The sequence below is a fragment of the Melanaphis sacchari genome, unplaced genomic scaffold, assembly GCF_002803265.2.
Source record: "Melanaphis sacchari strain LSU unplaced genomic scaffold, SCAv2.0 Contig358_pilon_pilon, whole genome shotgun sequence".
In the NCBI taxonomy this organism is placed as follows: domain Eukaryota; kingdom Metazoa; phylum Arthropoda; class Insecta; order Hemiptera; family Aphididae; genus Melanaphis; species Melanaphis sacchari.
The window spans coordinates 12490-31064 of NW_020271220.1; the positions used below are offsets into that span (position 1 = coordinate 12490).

Consider the following 18575-nt stretch of genomic DNA (forward strand, 5'->3'; position numbering starts at 1 on the left):
TTATAAATATGGATTGTTTCTTCTGTATCGACGACGGTTTGTATAACATTTACATCTATGTTGTTCTACAATAATCTTTCCAGTAGTTCGATAACGTCTTAAGTTTGATTTCCACCAAAATTGATTTAAAAGACCTCTGTTTTCATTATTAATGCTATTATTTCTACTGCTCCTATTATTGGTTAGTTGTCTTAGTTGATTGTTATAGCCGTCTTCTGATCTTGTTTTTTCACTATTATCTAAAATACAATTAACTTTATAACTTTATTTTAGTGGGTATACACCTCAGACTATAAGATTCATTGTGCACTTAATAGTTAGTTATAAGCTTTCTAACTTTTATAGTTATAAACTTAAAAAGTTAAAACATATTGATCGAAGAGGTAAAAAAATATTTTTCATTATTTTAATTTTGTTATAAAATATACTTTACTAACAAATAATTGTCTGAATGAAAACTAATCTCGTAAACAATTAAACGGTTCAAATATCTAGTAGGCACTGCCTTTAAGTTTAAATTTAAAATATAGTTTTAATGCAGATGACATATTTTGCAATTTTAGTAAAACGAATTAAAGTAATTAATAATTTAAAATATGTTGAAATTTAAAAAATTAAGTTTTAGATAATAATGGTTGTTAAGGCGTTCAAAATTATTTTTAGTAAATTTATACATATAACTATAATGAATTTTGTATTAAGAATAATTAAAATTGACTGTCTAAATTTATGATGTTTTAAATTTTTTTAGTATTAATTCAACTATCTACTGTTTTACTATTTTTAATTTGTATTACTTATTAGTGTTAGATACCTATCGCATATAATCATATTGTTCAAAAATATTCTTTTTAATATTATACAGACTTTAATTCTATTACATATTTTTAATAATTTTCTAAGACAAATATATTTTAATTTTATGTATTTAAAAAAAATGTACATTTTCAAAAGATTCCATTCTGTATTTGATAGCTTAGAAACTGACCGGGATCGTGACTGCCATTATTGTGTAAGTTCTGTTGATTTTGTTTGATTTTTCGTTCCATATCTTTCAATGTTTCCAACCATGGCCCGACAGTATCGATTTTGGCCCTGATTTTGCTGCCGCCTTCGTCAAACATCAATACGTCCAATATTCGTATAGTCTTACGTAATTTGAACAAAGCAGATTCAAAATTGTCTATAAATGTAAAAAAACAAGCAATCAGTTTTCTATAAATGAATAACTGTATGGTCATATAAGAAAAACCTCACTAATTATGACTTTATTGAAAGCAGCCAATATAGTTCGTTTGCACACGTCTACTACTTTATCTTCGTCCAGTGTGATTTCAAACTGTGTTTTGATTTCGTTTGCTTGCTGTATTGTTAATTATAAAGAAATTTATGTAATAATATTGTTGGTAGATTTATAATTTGGATATACCTGGGATAAATTATGTAAATTAAGTAGGTAACTTACCTCTGACAATTTATTGATATTATTTGATGTTTGCTGTTGATACGTGTTTTTATTAAAAATGACAGTTGACTTCATACTGTTGTCAATAGTTCTTTCTCCTAGATGTAGTCGACTTAAACATGTTGAAGGTGAATCATTTTTTATCATTTTGGTAGCCGCTTCCTCGGAGCTTCTTTCTAAACAGAAATACATTTTATTTATACCTACCTGACAACAAAACAATACTTATCTATTGCTAAAGAGCTTAAAGCCATAGGTAGGTATACTATTTACACGTGTAGATTAAAGGTGCATGATCACCTACCACTGTAATCGTAATAATTTATACGTTGCTGGTATCGTTGCTGAATGGTACTGCAGCCAACTGCAAGTGATGATTCTGGTGCTAGTGGTAGAAGTGATGGTTGTCGAGATTGTTGCATCATAGGGGTAAATGGTTGGTGAACATTATAAGAGTCTGGAATAGGTGGTGAAGATAACATTAAAGGTGTTAGAGTTGATGGTTCTGGTGTTGGTGGTGGTAATGGACGGTTCATCAAGATTTGAGGAAATGTATAATGATGATGATGATGATGATCTTGTTCTTGAACGTTATCGTCGATCATAATATAAGAAAATGGATAATATATGTGATCTTGATGATGGTCGATATCGATAAAACTATTTCCTGATGTATGCAGCGTTTCGATTCCTTTAATTGTACCAAAGTCAATATTAATAAATAGTTATAACTTTATCATGGAAAAAATAAATATGGTTTAAAAAGTAAACTAATAATAAAGCTTTAATTATACTAAATTATATTATATTAAGTTACGTATCTTAAATATCACTGACATAGGTGCATTTAATAAATACGTATTATAATATTTTAATATCATAAATTAAAAATATTGTTAATTTCCAATGGCTAGGTATATTGGTTTTAAAATTACCTACATTTTTTTTAAATTATTTCAGTTTTAAACCACACGACAAGTATAATATACATTAAGTCATTAAATAATTTAATTAACATGAGAAGTAGTAATGACATTTTTTGTATAGATATTAATTAGATGTGGGTATGTAATATGGTAAAATATACGATGTTACCTGCATTAAATCTAAGAAACAATTAATAAAATATCCAAAATATATAAGTAAATTAAATAAAGAGCTAAAGTTCAACTTAAATACTCAATAATAATTAGACATAAAATTATAATTTCATTTTAAAAAAGTTGGACAAGTGAGTAGGTACTGCTCTGTTGTAGGCTCAGTAGATGTCTAGTGGGTCACTGTAAGAGGCGATTTATTTAGTCTACCACTAAGTATATATTTCGAGTCATGTTTTTGATATTGCTATTTGGTAAAGTAGTTTTTTTTTCATTAGCAATTCAGTAGGTTTAAAAAATTTTCGTCAAAAACAATAGGTAGGTACATTTAAAAATATTATAGCGCGTATAAAATATAATAATATACGTAAGTTTTATTTTTTCATGAATAATATTTTTGAATTATAAAAAAAATAATGAATATCGTTATTCATAGTTTAAATATGTAATTTTATCTAAATTTGAACTTAAAAAGCTTATATAGAAATAAATTGTGCTTATAAATTTTAAATATTTTTAGTTTTTACACATCTGTAAGAAAATTTATGTAAAATGTTGTATGAAATTTTCAAGCATTCTTTACCCGGTGAATAACTTTTTATAAACATTTATAAAACAAATAGAACATTTCAAATGTGTGTGAATAACTCTAAAAGAGTTTAAATATTTTTAAAATTTTATCATACATACATTTGGTGGACATTTTAAGTATATATACGGTTATTCGCTTATTATTTATAACAAAATATAAAAAAAATCGTTTTAGGAGAAATAGTTACTTAAAGGTGAATATTCAATGTCATTAAAATTTGTACTTCGAACGCTAATAAAAAAAATTTTTTTGAGAAATCTTATATTTATATTATAATTTATTTCATATTTTTATAATGTGAATGTATATGTGTTAATCTGAGTTTGGACTTAAATAATATCATGTATTATTAACATTATATAGGTTTATTTTAGGTATTGGTTTTGAAACTAACTTAATGGTCATATTGCACGTCATATTAATATTTTGTTTTAGCCCACTATATTAGTTATATGAACCTCTAAAAAACTAAAATAACGTCCTTGCTATGGACTATTATTAATAAAAATAATAATTATCAATAGTATATACAGTAAGTCCTCGTTTAACGTTGAGGTTAGGTTCCTAGAAAACACGACGTTAACTGAAAAAACGTTAATGAAACATTTTTTACATATAGCTGTACTGTATTATAATGGGTTCTTGCCAATAATTAATAATATATCTACATATTTATTTTAATTGCATCATTTAATTTTTTATATTATATTATATTAAATTACATATTATACTAAAATTAACGAAAACTTTTAATCAGATTTACAAAGGTACGTATTTAAAATTTATTCTTTAAAAAATAAAAAACGATTACCGATTACATATTACTTAAAATAAAATAAATTAAAATAGTACCTACGCATGGTACGTATGTCAATCAAAACGATAATAGTATTTTCCGAAAAAGGTTGACGAAATTAAATTACTTACTGTAATGATTTATACAAAATATATATTATTACATACTCGTATAACAAAAATTTTATTAGCACATACAAATATTAGCACATTACAAACGACGTATAACTGAAATCGTTGCAGTGTTAAACGATACACAAGGACTTAAACTTCTATGACGCAATAGCGAAACTACGCTAAATAAGGGGACGTTGAACGAGGACTTACTGGTCTGTAATAAAAGAAAATATCTTTATAAAAGAAAATATTAATATCATTGCAATTTGTTCTTATATTATGACCATAACATTATGAACTATGGTTTTGGTTCAGAATCGTATATAATGATTTATTACTGAATTAAAATTTAATACACGTGTATCGTTTTTACAATTACCTATTCAAGACAATGCAGCAGAAGGACTTTCCTGGTTTTTAAAAATATTTATTTAATCCACTCTAAACTAAGTATATAAAAATTCAAACTATTATATGCAATATGCAAATAATGTAAATTTAAATGACAATTATACTTTAAGGATCACTATTTTATTAGTATATGCGTATAACATTATACACACAGCTGACTTATTTATAATAAATAAAAAAATAATCAAGCTAATTATTAAAGCTTTTGTATAATGCATGTACGTATAATAAATTTGTTTTTAGTGCCATATATTGACAGCTCTGAATTTATGATATTTCTTACCATTATTTTCGTAATGGTGTTGAATTCGTGTACAATGATGGTTCGACCAACATGGCTGCGGCCGATAGAGTTCATCGTTTTTATGCCACATTATCCGTCCGGGTGTTAGGTTTGATGGCGATGATTGTCCGCAGTTATATCTGCCTACTTTTATAGATATATACCAACTAAAGTTAAATGGATAAAATAATTTAAAAAAATTGCTCATCACCGCAGATAACGGACTTTGCAGTGACCGACGGTCCTCGTGAAGGAAACGTCGCGTGCCACAGAATGACTAGAACATTACGTGTGCGCAGCACGTGTATTTATATATATATATTATTATTAGAACACGGTGTAGGTGTTATTAAGGACACGTCGTGGTGGTATTTTATACGCAAGCGCTGTACACGCTGCTTACCACCACCGTTCAAAGGCTAATACACTTGTGCTAGCTTTGATGAAAGGGCGAGACAATACCAATAAGAATCTTACTTATTATTAATTATTTTGTATAATTTTGTGTATGGATTATGTGCTCTGTTATATAACCGATTTCGGTGCAGGTTAAATAGTGCAAAATTATATTTTGAGATTTCGTCGTGCACGCCACGCTGTGATAAGGAATTACAAAAATACTGCAAAATGATCGAATATTATTTTTATACAGCAAGTACCTAGGTATATATGACTATATATTATATTATTATAATATTATAATTCTACTGGACGAAAGACTGGGTTAGGCGAAGGAAATGTAAACATTTTCGTAACGAATACAGCTTCACTTCACAGAGATCCTCTAACATTGTAAATTGTATACCTACTTTAATAAGAATTAAAGATAAAGGCAGGTGTAATATTATTGTATAAATAAATTATAGCGTACAATATTATGATAATATTGTATGCTGTATTTAATTTTTTCACTTTATTATTATTGCATCATCATTTATCAGCAATCGAATAGATTTATATTTTTAAAATAAGACATAGAATTCACAGTATTGTTTGTTCAAATATCATTTAACAAACAGAAAAATAAAACTAACAAAAAATAAAAAAACAGGTAAAAACGAAAATTTTATAAAAAAAACAAGTTTTTGATAAAATTTTAGAAAAATATTTATCTAAGAATATATTATTTATCAATGATAATAATTTCAAAATATTTAGGTTTTTATGTACTATTTACATATATATATATATATATATTTGAAGTTGTTTTTTATTTTTGTATGCGTAGACACATTGTATAGTAAAAACAAATTTAAAAGTGGTTTTTGTTTGCAAACTGGATCTAATAAGTACTTTTGAGAGGTCAAAATGCTTAATACTTTTCAATACAACCAGAAAAAAAATTAGATTAAGATGGGAAACGAAATATAAAATAAGTTTTTGATATTTCAAAAGAATGAATTGAAATGTCATCATCGAAGTTTTGTCTAGAAGTAAACAAAACACTCAATAAATGTAGTTAATATTTATCGTTGTGCAGAGAGTAAACAATTGAGTTAACTATTCTGGGCAGTTTTAATAAAATAATATTAAGTATGATATTTAACTCAACTGGTTTTAACTGAACCATGATATAATATCGGTAGGTATTTATTATACAATATTCTATCAAAAGTACAAGCAAATTCTAAAATTGTCAGCTGAAAACACATAATAAGTACCTACTTATATATTATTAGGTCTATAGATATATTGAGATTCAAAGAAAAGAAGTTGATGTTTTGATTCGAATATTTTATCTTAATGAATCAATTTAGTGTTGATAGTATTGGGATTTTATTTCAACGAGAACTATAAAAATGTATACAATATGCCTAACACATATTACGTTATATATATATTTAGATTTTTAAAGAGGCATTCATATTTTAATGTTTTTCAGTGCTTAAGTCTCGATATATTTTTTAGTGAAATTTGAATAGTTTTGTCCTCCCAAGCCTGTTCGGTCTCAATTAGCTGCAGGTATAGGCAAGATACTCAAAAATTAGTATCGCGATGCTAGATACTAAATAGGTACTTGGATTTGGAGTATTAAGATACTAGATACTCGATACTTCATATTATAATTGTATCAAGATACAAGATACAATCGTATTTAAGATACGTATCTTAGACACTTGTATCGAAGATACTGCTTAACCCTGTCAATTAGTATATATATATATGTGTAGGTATTATGCATCGTATCTATACCAGAGTTTGCACTAGTTGGTAAATAGCATTATAACTAATTTTTTATAGCACCTATTGTAATAAATTAATAAATTATCATTTATAACTACTGATTCTATTAATTAAATACTAAATACAGTAAAACCTGTTTTATACGGACTCTTGTTAAGACGAAATCCTGTTATGTGCGTAAATTTATTATGGTCCCAGGAGATTTTTATAATTTAACAAAAAATTAAACCCTTAATAAAACGGAACCTGTCTAACGTAAAACGGAAAGCTTTTTTTGGTCCCGTAAATCATACACATACTCGTATATCTTTAACAAACGGAAAAACATATCATAAAATGAACAAAAATATTTTAGATACCTACATTTATTTTATTATTAAACAATTATTAAGGTCAGCGTCATACGTGTTGATAGATAACTACATTTTATCTAGAATCTATATTATCAGTGCTCATTATTGTCAAACCGTATGGTCGTAGTTTTCCTGTCTTTCATCTCGTTTTACTTGTTCTCACAATGTCTTCAAAAATTTGTTTAAGTTTAAATGAAAAAAATGAAAATTATAGAAAAAAGTTGTTAATTTGCTAAAGAAAAAACTGGACAAAACTTTACTCCAATTTTTGAATTTTTAATTATATTTTAATCTGCTTACTTTATTTTATCATATTATTATTTGATTAATACCTACTAAATTTTATGTTCTTTAAATTTTGGAATTTAAATTTATCATTATTTTGAAATATCTAATTTATACATATTAAATGATTTTTTACTAAAAATTAAAATTTATTGTAGCCTATGATATTTATTAATTTTCAACATTTTAATTTTTATTATAGGCCGAAAAATGTTATAACCTTAAATTTTAATCATGCAAAATATTGTAACTCTATAGTATAGAATTTTCCTTTTTATTTAGTTACACGGAAACTTACTTAAAACAGAAATTTTCATTGATCCCGTGCAATTCGGCATAGGACAGGTTTTACTGTAGTATAATAAATGATTTTAATGATTTGTAAATATTACAAAAGTATTATGGTAAAAGTATATAACCTATTTATAATAATTAATAAGTATCTAATGGGCACTGAGCATTATTGTTTCAATAGCCTATTTACGTAAATATTGATCTGTAACTTATGTAACGTAGTTACTTAGTACTAAGTATGTTATTTTAATCAAAGTAGCTTAATGCCACCAATCACCATGAATATAATACATATTATACTATACACTGTATTATATTATACATGGTCAAGGCTCCATCGGTAAAATCTTGATTTCCAGAAAGGCCTATCCTTCACTGAATTCAATTTACATATAAATTTATAAATAATATTCATGAATAGAATATACAGTAGAAACCGTTTATAATGACACCGGGTGTAATGACCTTAGATTGCAAGTCCCGGTAAAACTCCTATATTGTATGTACTAATTTGTATCGATTATAATGACTACACGGATGTTATAACGATTATTTTTGATTTTAATGGAAAAAGATTTTATCTATAATGACTTTATTAATTTAATGGAAGGTCTTAAAACAGAGTCTATGTGAAAACCGCGAAAGTCAAAATCGCAAAATATTTTAATAGCGAAAACACTAATAGCGAAAAGTAAGAATGATTTTATACGAATAAAATTCAAACTAAGATTACGGATTTTTTTAATACACAGTAAATTTCATTTTAAAATATATTATAATAATTAAATGTTAAAAAATTGTATTATTATTTTTTTTCTATATGAATTAAATTTACGATTTATATACATAAATATAATATAATAACACATTAAAAATGTTATTGTAATAAAATATTTTGTTCATTGCGAGTATATAAAAGAGTTTTTAATTTAATTTTTGTCATTTTGGTTATAATGACAATCGGTTATTATGACCAATTTTGACTAGTCCCTTGAATGTCATTATAAACGGTTTCTACTGTACTTATATAGCCTATTTCTCCCTTACTCCCTCAATTTCTTTCATTATTATTTAAAATCTAATTCTTCATTTCCCGTCTAGTAGCATAGTATAGGTGGTAAAACTTAAAGTTATAATATCTGTCGTGCTTCTACCTACGTTTGGCATTTCACCCACTAGAGCATCCACAAACACGTGACCCGCGTGACACTCCCCTCTTAGCCGTCGTTTCGTACGACACATTTTTGCTCCGAAAAAAAGTGACACGCGTCTAGCGCACACGTTGCATTCGTATATAATGTCAGCCGTTTCAATCATAATGTTAACACCCTACCCAGCATCTATATACGCCCACGGTAACAACAGTTAGATTACGTTTATTAGTAGCGCCGATCGTTATTAGTAATAACTTATTACTTATTTACAATGTCGCAAAGGTTACATAAGGTATATAATATTATATAGAGTGTAGTTATCGACAGCACGCATCACTAAACACATACAATGTACATATTATACACCGATCGACTGAATAGTATTTTGCTCTATGATTTTAATTATCATCTCAAGTCCCGCGTTACCTGTATTATTATATAGTAGTTTACAATGTAGCGGCGATATAACTACTATTCTATATATAATATACTACACCCACGTTGCTTATATATACGACAAAATCGTATGTTACATCATTATATCAGACGCGGCCGAATAAAATATAATTGGTGTTGTGGAGTTTCAAAAATCGTAATTATTTTATAATATTTCCGTCTTCGATAACAAAACCTTTGAACAAATAGGTAGAGGTAAATTTCGTAATCATATTGAATTGATCTGTAGTCCGTACGGTTAGTTGTGAGTTTTTTCTTTACAAAAATGATGATACAGTTTACCATAAGATAATAAATAATAGGCATGCAAATACTTAAAAATTGGCGAGTACAGGAAAACTATAAAATCGTGACGTAACTCGCGTAAATACAATATTTTTAATGGTTTCCGTCCAAAATCAGCGAAGTAAAAATAAATTGGAAACCAAAATTGTGAATAACAATAATAAAATTCGAGTATGGAAAATTCTATATAATACAAACTGTATTGTAAATATTAAATATACCAATAAGGCTACGTATCATTGTAATAATGTTAATGTATGAACATTGAACAAAATAAAAATCAACAATTCAGTAGGCAGCATCATAATTAATTCAAAACAATTACATGTATGAATGTAATAAATAATATAAACATTTTTAATTAATTGTATATTACCCGATTTACAATAAAAGTATATTGTCATGTATAATATAAAAATTGTATTTATAAAATGTACTATCTGAGATGAATTCTGCAGTGGTGTAGTAAACTTTTTTACGTTTGAGGCAAACATTTTGAGTTCTAAAAGATAGTTTTTAAGAAAGAAAAATTGAGGCACCTATCCAAAGTTTTAACATTATAATCTTTAATAAATTAATTATATTTTTATTTTAAAATAATGTATGTTTATTTTAGTATTTTAATACAAGATAATATATTTATAAAAATTTTACAGAGTAAAAATTAATTTCCTGTACTTTTCTTAATAATTACTACACAAAATCAGTTTTTGACATAATCGATTTTTTTATTTTGTTATAATTCATTAACAAATAATGACAGATACTTGAAATTTTTACCAATTGTTAATATAAGCATTAATATAGTATAATATGTATGGTACTTACACAAGTGAAATTATTTGTAAGAATTAAAAAAAAATTTACTATGTCTTTTGAAAACATTTTAAACTATTTACTTTTTTTTTAATATTTAAAACTAATTGCAGTTTTTGTGAGTTAAAATAAATAAAAATAAATTTGAATTTTAAACTTAACTTACATACTTCAATATTAACTAACGAGTTAAAAAAAAATAAAATAGTTAAATTCTCTGTGTGTTTTAGTTCATTCATGGTTAATTAATAATTCATCTATTTTAAAATCTCAGCATATAGTAAAATATATTATATCATTTTATTTGATAACTTGAAGCTGACTACTTTTCAAAAAATATTGACTTACAAAATACATTGATAATTTTTTAGTCAGGGGGATTGGAGCAGCTACTCATATTTTCGAGTGAAGATTATTCATATCATAATTGATAGTAGGTATGTTTTTTCTTTTTTCTTTTTATGACACAAGTATATTTCCAATTAACAAGTTTTCAAGCCCTAGAAAATAATTAACTCAAATTAGTGTTATAATATATGATGTTCCAAAATAGATTTTACTTTGATCCTTCTATTGCCGATTAGTGAATATTATAGACGGCAAATACATAACTATAGTCTATAGTTACCCAAATAAAACAAAAATACAGTAGATAGCCACAACGCAAGCATTGTAATTGTCACAAATTTTTATATTTTATTTCAGTAACTAGGACAATATCATAATCTTGTAGTGGTGGTACACTTTTAGTAAAGTTTATAGTCTGCAGAAAAGTAATTTAACATTGGCCTATTCTTGTGGTTGATAAGTTAAAATTCTATTTTTGTGTGTTTTTATTACTTTTTTCATCTATAAAACTATTGAACATTTATGTAAACATATGCTACAACGATTTGATATGATGATTATATCATTTTTTATTTTAGAACTAAGAAAAATTTTTAATTACTTTAAATTTGTTTTATGAAATATGATAAAATATTTAATTATTGTTTACGCATTTCTATTCAAATGTTTATAGATAACTGCAGGTCAAAATATGATACAAAATTAACTGTACTTATTTACATTAAAATTTGGCAACAGAATATTTTATATATTACTATCTAAATTATTTCCAAATAAATCGTTTTACTTTTATTATCATTTCGTGGCTTTGAATACAAATTTTAATCTGTATTTTTTTTTTGTAAACAATTCTAGCTACACTTATGTTCAATATAATTAAATAATACGTACATATATTTCACAGCCCATATAAGGTACTGTTTTTTTTTTAAATTTATACAATGTAAAACGTATCTCAATTGATTTTATAAACCCAATTTTATGCATTGTCAACTTAAGTAAAAATTTTAAATCTTAATATATTTAAATTTTAAATTCTTACTAATTCAAAATAATATATAATAGTGATATTATGACAGTACCCCATTGTTTGTTTTGACGTCAAATAATCACTCAGTTTATGATAATTACTTCGGTAATTTTTGGGTAATACCGTAGATATCGGTAATAAAAAAATAATAGATACCGGTATTAAAATTTTAAATACTGACAACCCAAGTTAAAAGATATTGGCTTCGTAACTAACTCTTTTTTTAATTGAGCTTAGTTAGTACAAATATACAATTTTTTATATGAAGTATTAGAGTTAAATGTATCAAGTATTAATTATATCATATTGATGTTGACAGTTTAGTTGACTTAACTAATTGAATTAAACCTGTCCACTAAATTGACCAACTTTACATCATATATTAGAATTTAATCACGTATTTTAAGTTTTAATTTGTTTTATAGTGATGTTTTTATATACGTATCACCTTTTATACCAGAAAATATGCTACCAATTTAGAAAATTTTAAGCAATTTATAATTTTACATTAATAAAAATACTCTATAGTATGCAGACTTATAAGTTAATAACAAAAATATATGGTATATCATTACTTTAATTTTTATATTTCATGCATTTTTGAATCACTGGTAAAAAAGTGCCTTAAACTAAAAAAAATATTAGTTATTATATAATATTTACGATGTTTTTGACTATAATTAGTAATTTTGAAAGCAAAAAAATAATGGATTTTAAACAATAAAAATGTTTAAATTTTCAATGGAGCGATGAATCTATAGATTTTACAATGATATGTATTTTATTGTCTGTATACACGATAAGTAGATAATAAAATATTTCAATCTTCAAATTTATTAATAATTTCTAATAGACAATTGAATCTAGTTTGTACGAAGGAGTAAAAATTTAAGATTCTCAGTATTTTCAAAATAATCGTAAAAAAAATATTAATTTTAGATAAAGTAGATTTTTAGTCTTTTTTTGTAATTTAAAAAATAAATAACCGTTGGTATTTGAAATTTTCATAAAATATTTATGTTTGCGACATTTAATGACTACAAAAAATTATTCATTGGATTAAAATTCTTGAAAATTGTTTACAAGATTCCTTATAGGATTTTTAGGATTTTCTTGTATTTGTAAAAAAATATTAAAAATTTATATTGGCACAATTTTTTAAATATATATTTTAAAGTTAGAATTGCTCAAAATTGCTAAAATGTTAAAACTTTTTCGTAATTTTGCAGACGTTTTTTTTTGTAGAATTAATTTTTTTTATCCAAAATTTAAAAATTTAACATAAGATTTTTCATAAGTATTTCATATTGAACTAAAAGATGTCTAAGTAAATTTATTTTTATAGATATTTTAAGTACAAATTTAGACACATTTACATAATTTAATAATGAATAACAATGTTAATTAGTTTGTTATAATTCAAAAACGTCATTTGTCAGGACTTAAAATATTACGTATATAATATGAATTTTATTTTACTATACGCAATGATATTTTTAAAATACGTAGATTGATTTTAAGATATCTATTAAATATTAATACTATGAATCATGAATCTATTCATACTGTTTTACAGTAAGAAGGCACTTAACTTTAATGTTTATTGTTCTTAAAAATTAAAAACAATAATGTAATATGATATATAATATAAATATATGTATTATTTTAATAGCTATATTAAAAAACATATCGTGAAATATATTTAGTGAAATAGGCAGACAGGCCTTCTCCGCTCAAAATCGTTTTTGTATATAATGATTCCTGAATGCAATATTAACACATCCATTATAGCGTGACCCACTTGATACTTAATGTATAACAAAGCGGCACCACGCGCACTTCCACAACTTTTTTGGTATCAAAATATTAAAAATGATCTTGCATACTTAATGTTCTTCTCTTTTTATGGTAAAAATATAGTTTCCTTTATACATTTATATTTATTTATAACATGAACAAATCTGTATATCAATTTATAGGTTTGCATTTATTTATTTCTTATCAGAATACATATTTTGTTCTATTTCTTACTTGGCTTAAAATTGTTTATAACACAATTGAAATTAGATAAATTACCTATTTAAAATTATTTTATCGTCAATAAACAGTAAATACTCATTTTATACCTAGATAACTATAGTATAAAATAACTGCTTGTCATTGGAGTCGTACATGTACAAGTGCAATTAAGCTATTAGGGACGTGTCACATTTTTCTTAGGCGTAAACATATTTTTATTATTATATATAATGCACCTAAATTTATTTTTATTATTACTTCAATTATTTTTAATGTATACGTATCTAAAAAAATGAATAACAATATAACTTAGTTGTTAAATATAAAACCTATTACCTTAAGGAGTAATTAAAAAAATATTCATAAAAATATATTATATAACTCAGATAGCCTTCTATTATTTTAGTCTAAAAATGTGAGTATTTGGATTACAATAAATGTCAAGACCACAAGAAAAAAAATATTCACATGTTAAATTACTCATTTTTTTTTTTTAACTTACTTTTCATATTATGTATAAAAATAATAAAAAAAGTTATTAAAATATTTCTAAAATGAATGTAAATACTATTGTAAAACAGTAATAAGCTGAAAATTAGTAAAACAATTTTGATATTTTTGGGAAATATATAATATTATTTATTTTTATTTTAAACTTATGATATTAACATTTTGGGGTATGAAATGCATTTGCATCTCAACATTCATTTTTGGAATGCCGTAACATTTATAAGATACAACTTTGAACGCTATTTAACTGTTTAGAAAATAATGCTTAGTTAAATTTTTTGTCTATATACATTTAAAATCAATATTTAACAATTAACGACATACTGACAAATCGAAAAAAGGAAAGTACCTATATTACGGTGCGTTAATATTTAGTATTTTTGACTTATAAGGTAATAAAAACTAGTAGTAATATATATTTATTCGTTTAAACATATATATTTAAATTTTCATGGCAATTTTGATGACAAGATTTTGCGCTGTAATGTAAGAATAGTTTATTTGAGTTTTGAGTATCTATAATAATATAAATAATAACGGTCTGTATAGATACGTGCTATTATTAAAAAAAAAATAACCATAATATTCAATAAGTATACTTAAAAATTTCATACGTAAGCAGAAAAATACGTCGAAGTTCCGTAGAAAAATATAATATTAAATATTATTATATAATCAAGTAAAACAATTTCTCTCATCAGCATGGTTGAGACACGGGTAATACATGAAAATTGTAGATAAGATTTTAAAATGTCAATGTGTTCAAGTCTTCATACATCGCATTACCATATGACTCACAATTAAAAAGTTTACCCTGAATCTGGACCTTTATAAGAAGATACCTATTACCTGACGAATTTTGGAATAAATTAACCATAAAAATATAATGTTTGGTACTTTCCAACGTATAATTTCGATATTAATAATTTAATAATTATTTGATGAGAAAATAAACGAACTTTGCTTATCAATTTCTTTCGATCATGTAGATATTATGTACATTACCACTCATTGGCTAATAATTATACCTACATAATTAAAGAATAAGTGTATAAACCTATCAACATTTAAAATTTTTTAATTTTAATAGTTAAAGCTTGAAAATGTACCTATTACAAAATTTCTTATGAACGGTTTGTTTCGAATCCCATTTAGCGTATAATTAGCTGATAATTTTAGCCTATTTATAATATAGTCGTATAACGTTATGACTTATGACAAACTTATCAAAAAATAAATATTCATTAGGTACTGAAACTTAATCTTAAATAGAATAAATATTAATTAAATCTGCCATTACACTACAAAACTATAGACAGGTACATTATATACATCATATATATCAAAGTAATGAATGAAATTGTTGTGTATTTATAACCAATGAGTTATTACAATCAAGTTATTAGTAATAACAATACATAAATTATATATGTATCTAATTTCAAAGTATACGAACAATTTGAACTACAAGATTTTCTTTTGACAGATTGTTTAATTAACGTATAGTATACCAAGTACTTAATCGCTTATAAATAATATTATTATATATAAATAATAAATATATAATATGAAGTATGAACTGTATAGTTTAAATTTATAAGTACTTACCAACTCTTATTTAACTTAAATTGCTTAGTATAGTATTGACTATTATATAGACTAAATGTCTTGGTTTTCATATATTACCATATTTCAGTGTCATCATTGATTATGAACGTTATATCCAGCTGCCTTTTAAACCTGAAAAATCATGAGTATATTAAGAATTAAATAACTTAGTTTTTGATTATCAATACAAATTTTACAATACATAGTTTCATAATATTGTATATACATTGTATAAGCCATCGTATGTCTGGATAAATGTGCTGAATAAGCCTTAAGCATGGGGATACTCGAGTGTATCTCCAGTACTGCCTTCGACACCGCGTTTATATCGTCAGAATGTTTTCAGAGTATTAATTTAATTGTATAATAATTTTGTTTTTATTTAATTTCAATTATAGAAAGTATTATTAGTTCGAAAGTGTTAGTTAATTTATTTTTACACGGACATTTTTTAATAATTCACAAAATTTTTGGCGGTAGTAATGTGGGATATATACATATACATACATACATACATACATATATATATATATATATATACTTGAATACTTTTACACTAATGAACAAGAAGAAAAAAGAACAATTTACACAGTCAATAGTCATAAAATTTTGAGGCGTGGCATTGTATCACATACAAACCGTCACCGTGCTCCACCCGAAACAGATGCTGCATTTGTATAACCGATACAGCATTTACAAAAAGATTAGAGATGAATGTATTCACCAAGAATTAGTGAAGCTGGTTTGTCGTCGTTTGAGTGGGCGTGTTATGTAAGACATCGACTCCACCGTCGCCACCACCAATACCGTACCGAGGCAGCGCGGTTATGATAACACAGCCGTCACGCACCGTCGTCGTTTTCTTACGGACATGATAGCGCCACTGTTACGGTTTTTTTTTATGCATAACATAACAATACAATCATATTTAAACCGTGGTTTTAGAGAGAAGAACGTTAGAACGTCATATCAAATCATTCCTGCAATTATTGAAGAGGACGACTGACGAACTATACATTTTCATTTTTCACTAACGATTCAACAATTTCATCAGAGCATTACAATACTGTTTCCACGATTATTATTATATCAGATGATTACTGAACATTTTCACTGTTAAAATCGAACGTCAAAATAATGTGTCTATTGTGAGTATCTACATTGGTTTTAGAATATACCTACCTAACCTATTTTAGAATAGTTAGTAATAATGTATATGCCCGTTTTCAACGCTGAGAAGATTTATGATATAGATATAGGTACAGAAAATTTTACGGAAACAAAAACGATAAAAAACGGTTTTAGTTATTTTATTATAATTCGAAAACGTTTCTCTCGGATATTTCAAGCATTTACGAATCATATTTTTATAATAACATTATTATATTCTATAAATTTTTAGATTAAATTGTAAACGGTAAATTGTATTGTAAAAGCATCATATTAAATTAAATAGTATAACAATTACAGTTTATATACAAAATGTTATTATTATGTTAAATTTAATTATAAATTAAACCCTAACAAGAACATTTAGTGGTAAATCAGTAAATTTACATAGTGTATTACAACCCGTAAAATTGTATATGTAGTACGAAAAGTGAAGTTATAGACGTGTAGTACGAAATTTAAAAATGTGCTTTAAACAATATTTTAGTAAAATATTACAGCACTATTTAAAGTCATCGCTTTATTTGTATAAATTAACTATAAGATACCTATTATATAATATATAATACAATAATTTGATAAATAATAATATGTTAGAGTAAATTAAATCAATAATTTTTTTGAGTAAATTAATATATTAATTTATTTATTACAATTTAATTTTGTTCACAGTTATAAAATAATATATTTATACGTATTGCTATTTAATTTATATTATCCATTTTAGGTTAAAGAAATCCACGGGCATTGGTTCTAGTTTTAGAGCATTTATTTTTTTATTTAGATTTGGCCGATTCGGGACTATGATTGTAGTAAAAAAATTTGGATATTTTAAAGACTGGTGTATTATATAAGTATTTTACATAATATAATAAAATAAGTTTGAACGTGTGTTAGCTTGCTTAAAAGGCTTAATAGGTGGTGACGGTGTATTACGATTAAATATCAGATTGGTGGAGGTTTAATCAACACTAATGGATACGCGAAAATAGTGATGTGACGTGTGTGTAAATATTGTTGTATAAATTGACTCATTTAAAATGGTAGATTTTAAAAGCAACGATGCTTCAGTTTTACAGATATACATATACATTGTATACTTGAGTATCGCTTAACAACTAGTATAGCACCACCACCAATGTAGTCGATTAATTATCAAGTTACGTATCTTTATTGTATACGTGCACACAATTTTTTCTTAAGTAAATGGAATGCATATTTCTTCAAAATTACAAAAAGTTGCAAATTATTTTTTAGTTAAAACTTCTCGAAAATTGATTAATAATCATATCTAATATTTTAA

General features: G+C 25.1%; 1 protein-coding gene across 1 annotated transcript; it reads right to left on the reverse strand.

The window, feature by feature from the left end:
- Positions 1 to 4851, reverse strand: LOC112596848. The gene is made up of 6 exons (XM_025342670.1): positions 4761 to 4851; positions 1770 to 2156; positions 1466 to 1641; positions 1258 to 1363; positions 989 to 1183; positions 1 to 239 (listed from the first exon to the last, which is right to left on the reverse strand). The coding sequence occupies exons 1-6, from the start codon at positions 4849 to 4851 to the stop codon at positions 1 to 3; spliced, it is 1194 nt and encodes a 397-aa protein (XP_025198455.1).
- Between the last annotated feature and the right edge of the window lie 13724 nt (positions 4852 to 18575).

Bases quoted from the DNA above. Each gene is read 5' to 3' on its own strand.
- LOC112596848 (XM_025342670.1), bottom strand. From the start codon at position 4,851: ATGTGGCATAAAAACGATGAACTCTATCGGCCGCAGCCATGTTGGTCG. The intron at 1,642-1,769 runs GTAGGTGATCAT...ATTTCTGTTTAG, and splicing joins AAATTATTACGATTACAGTG to AAAGAAGCTCCGAGGAAGCG. The intron at 1,364-1,465 runs GTAAGTTACCTA...TTAACAATACAG, and splicing joins ATATCAATAAATTGTCAGAG to CAAGCAAACGAAATCAAAAC.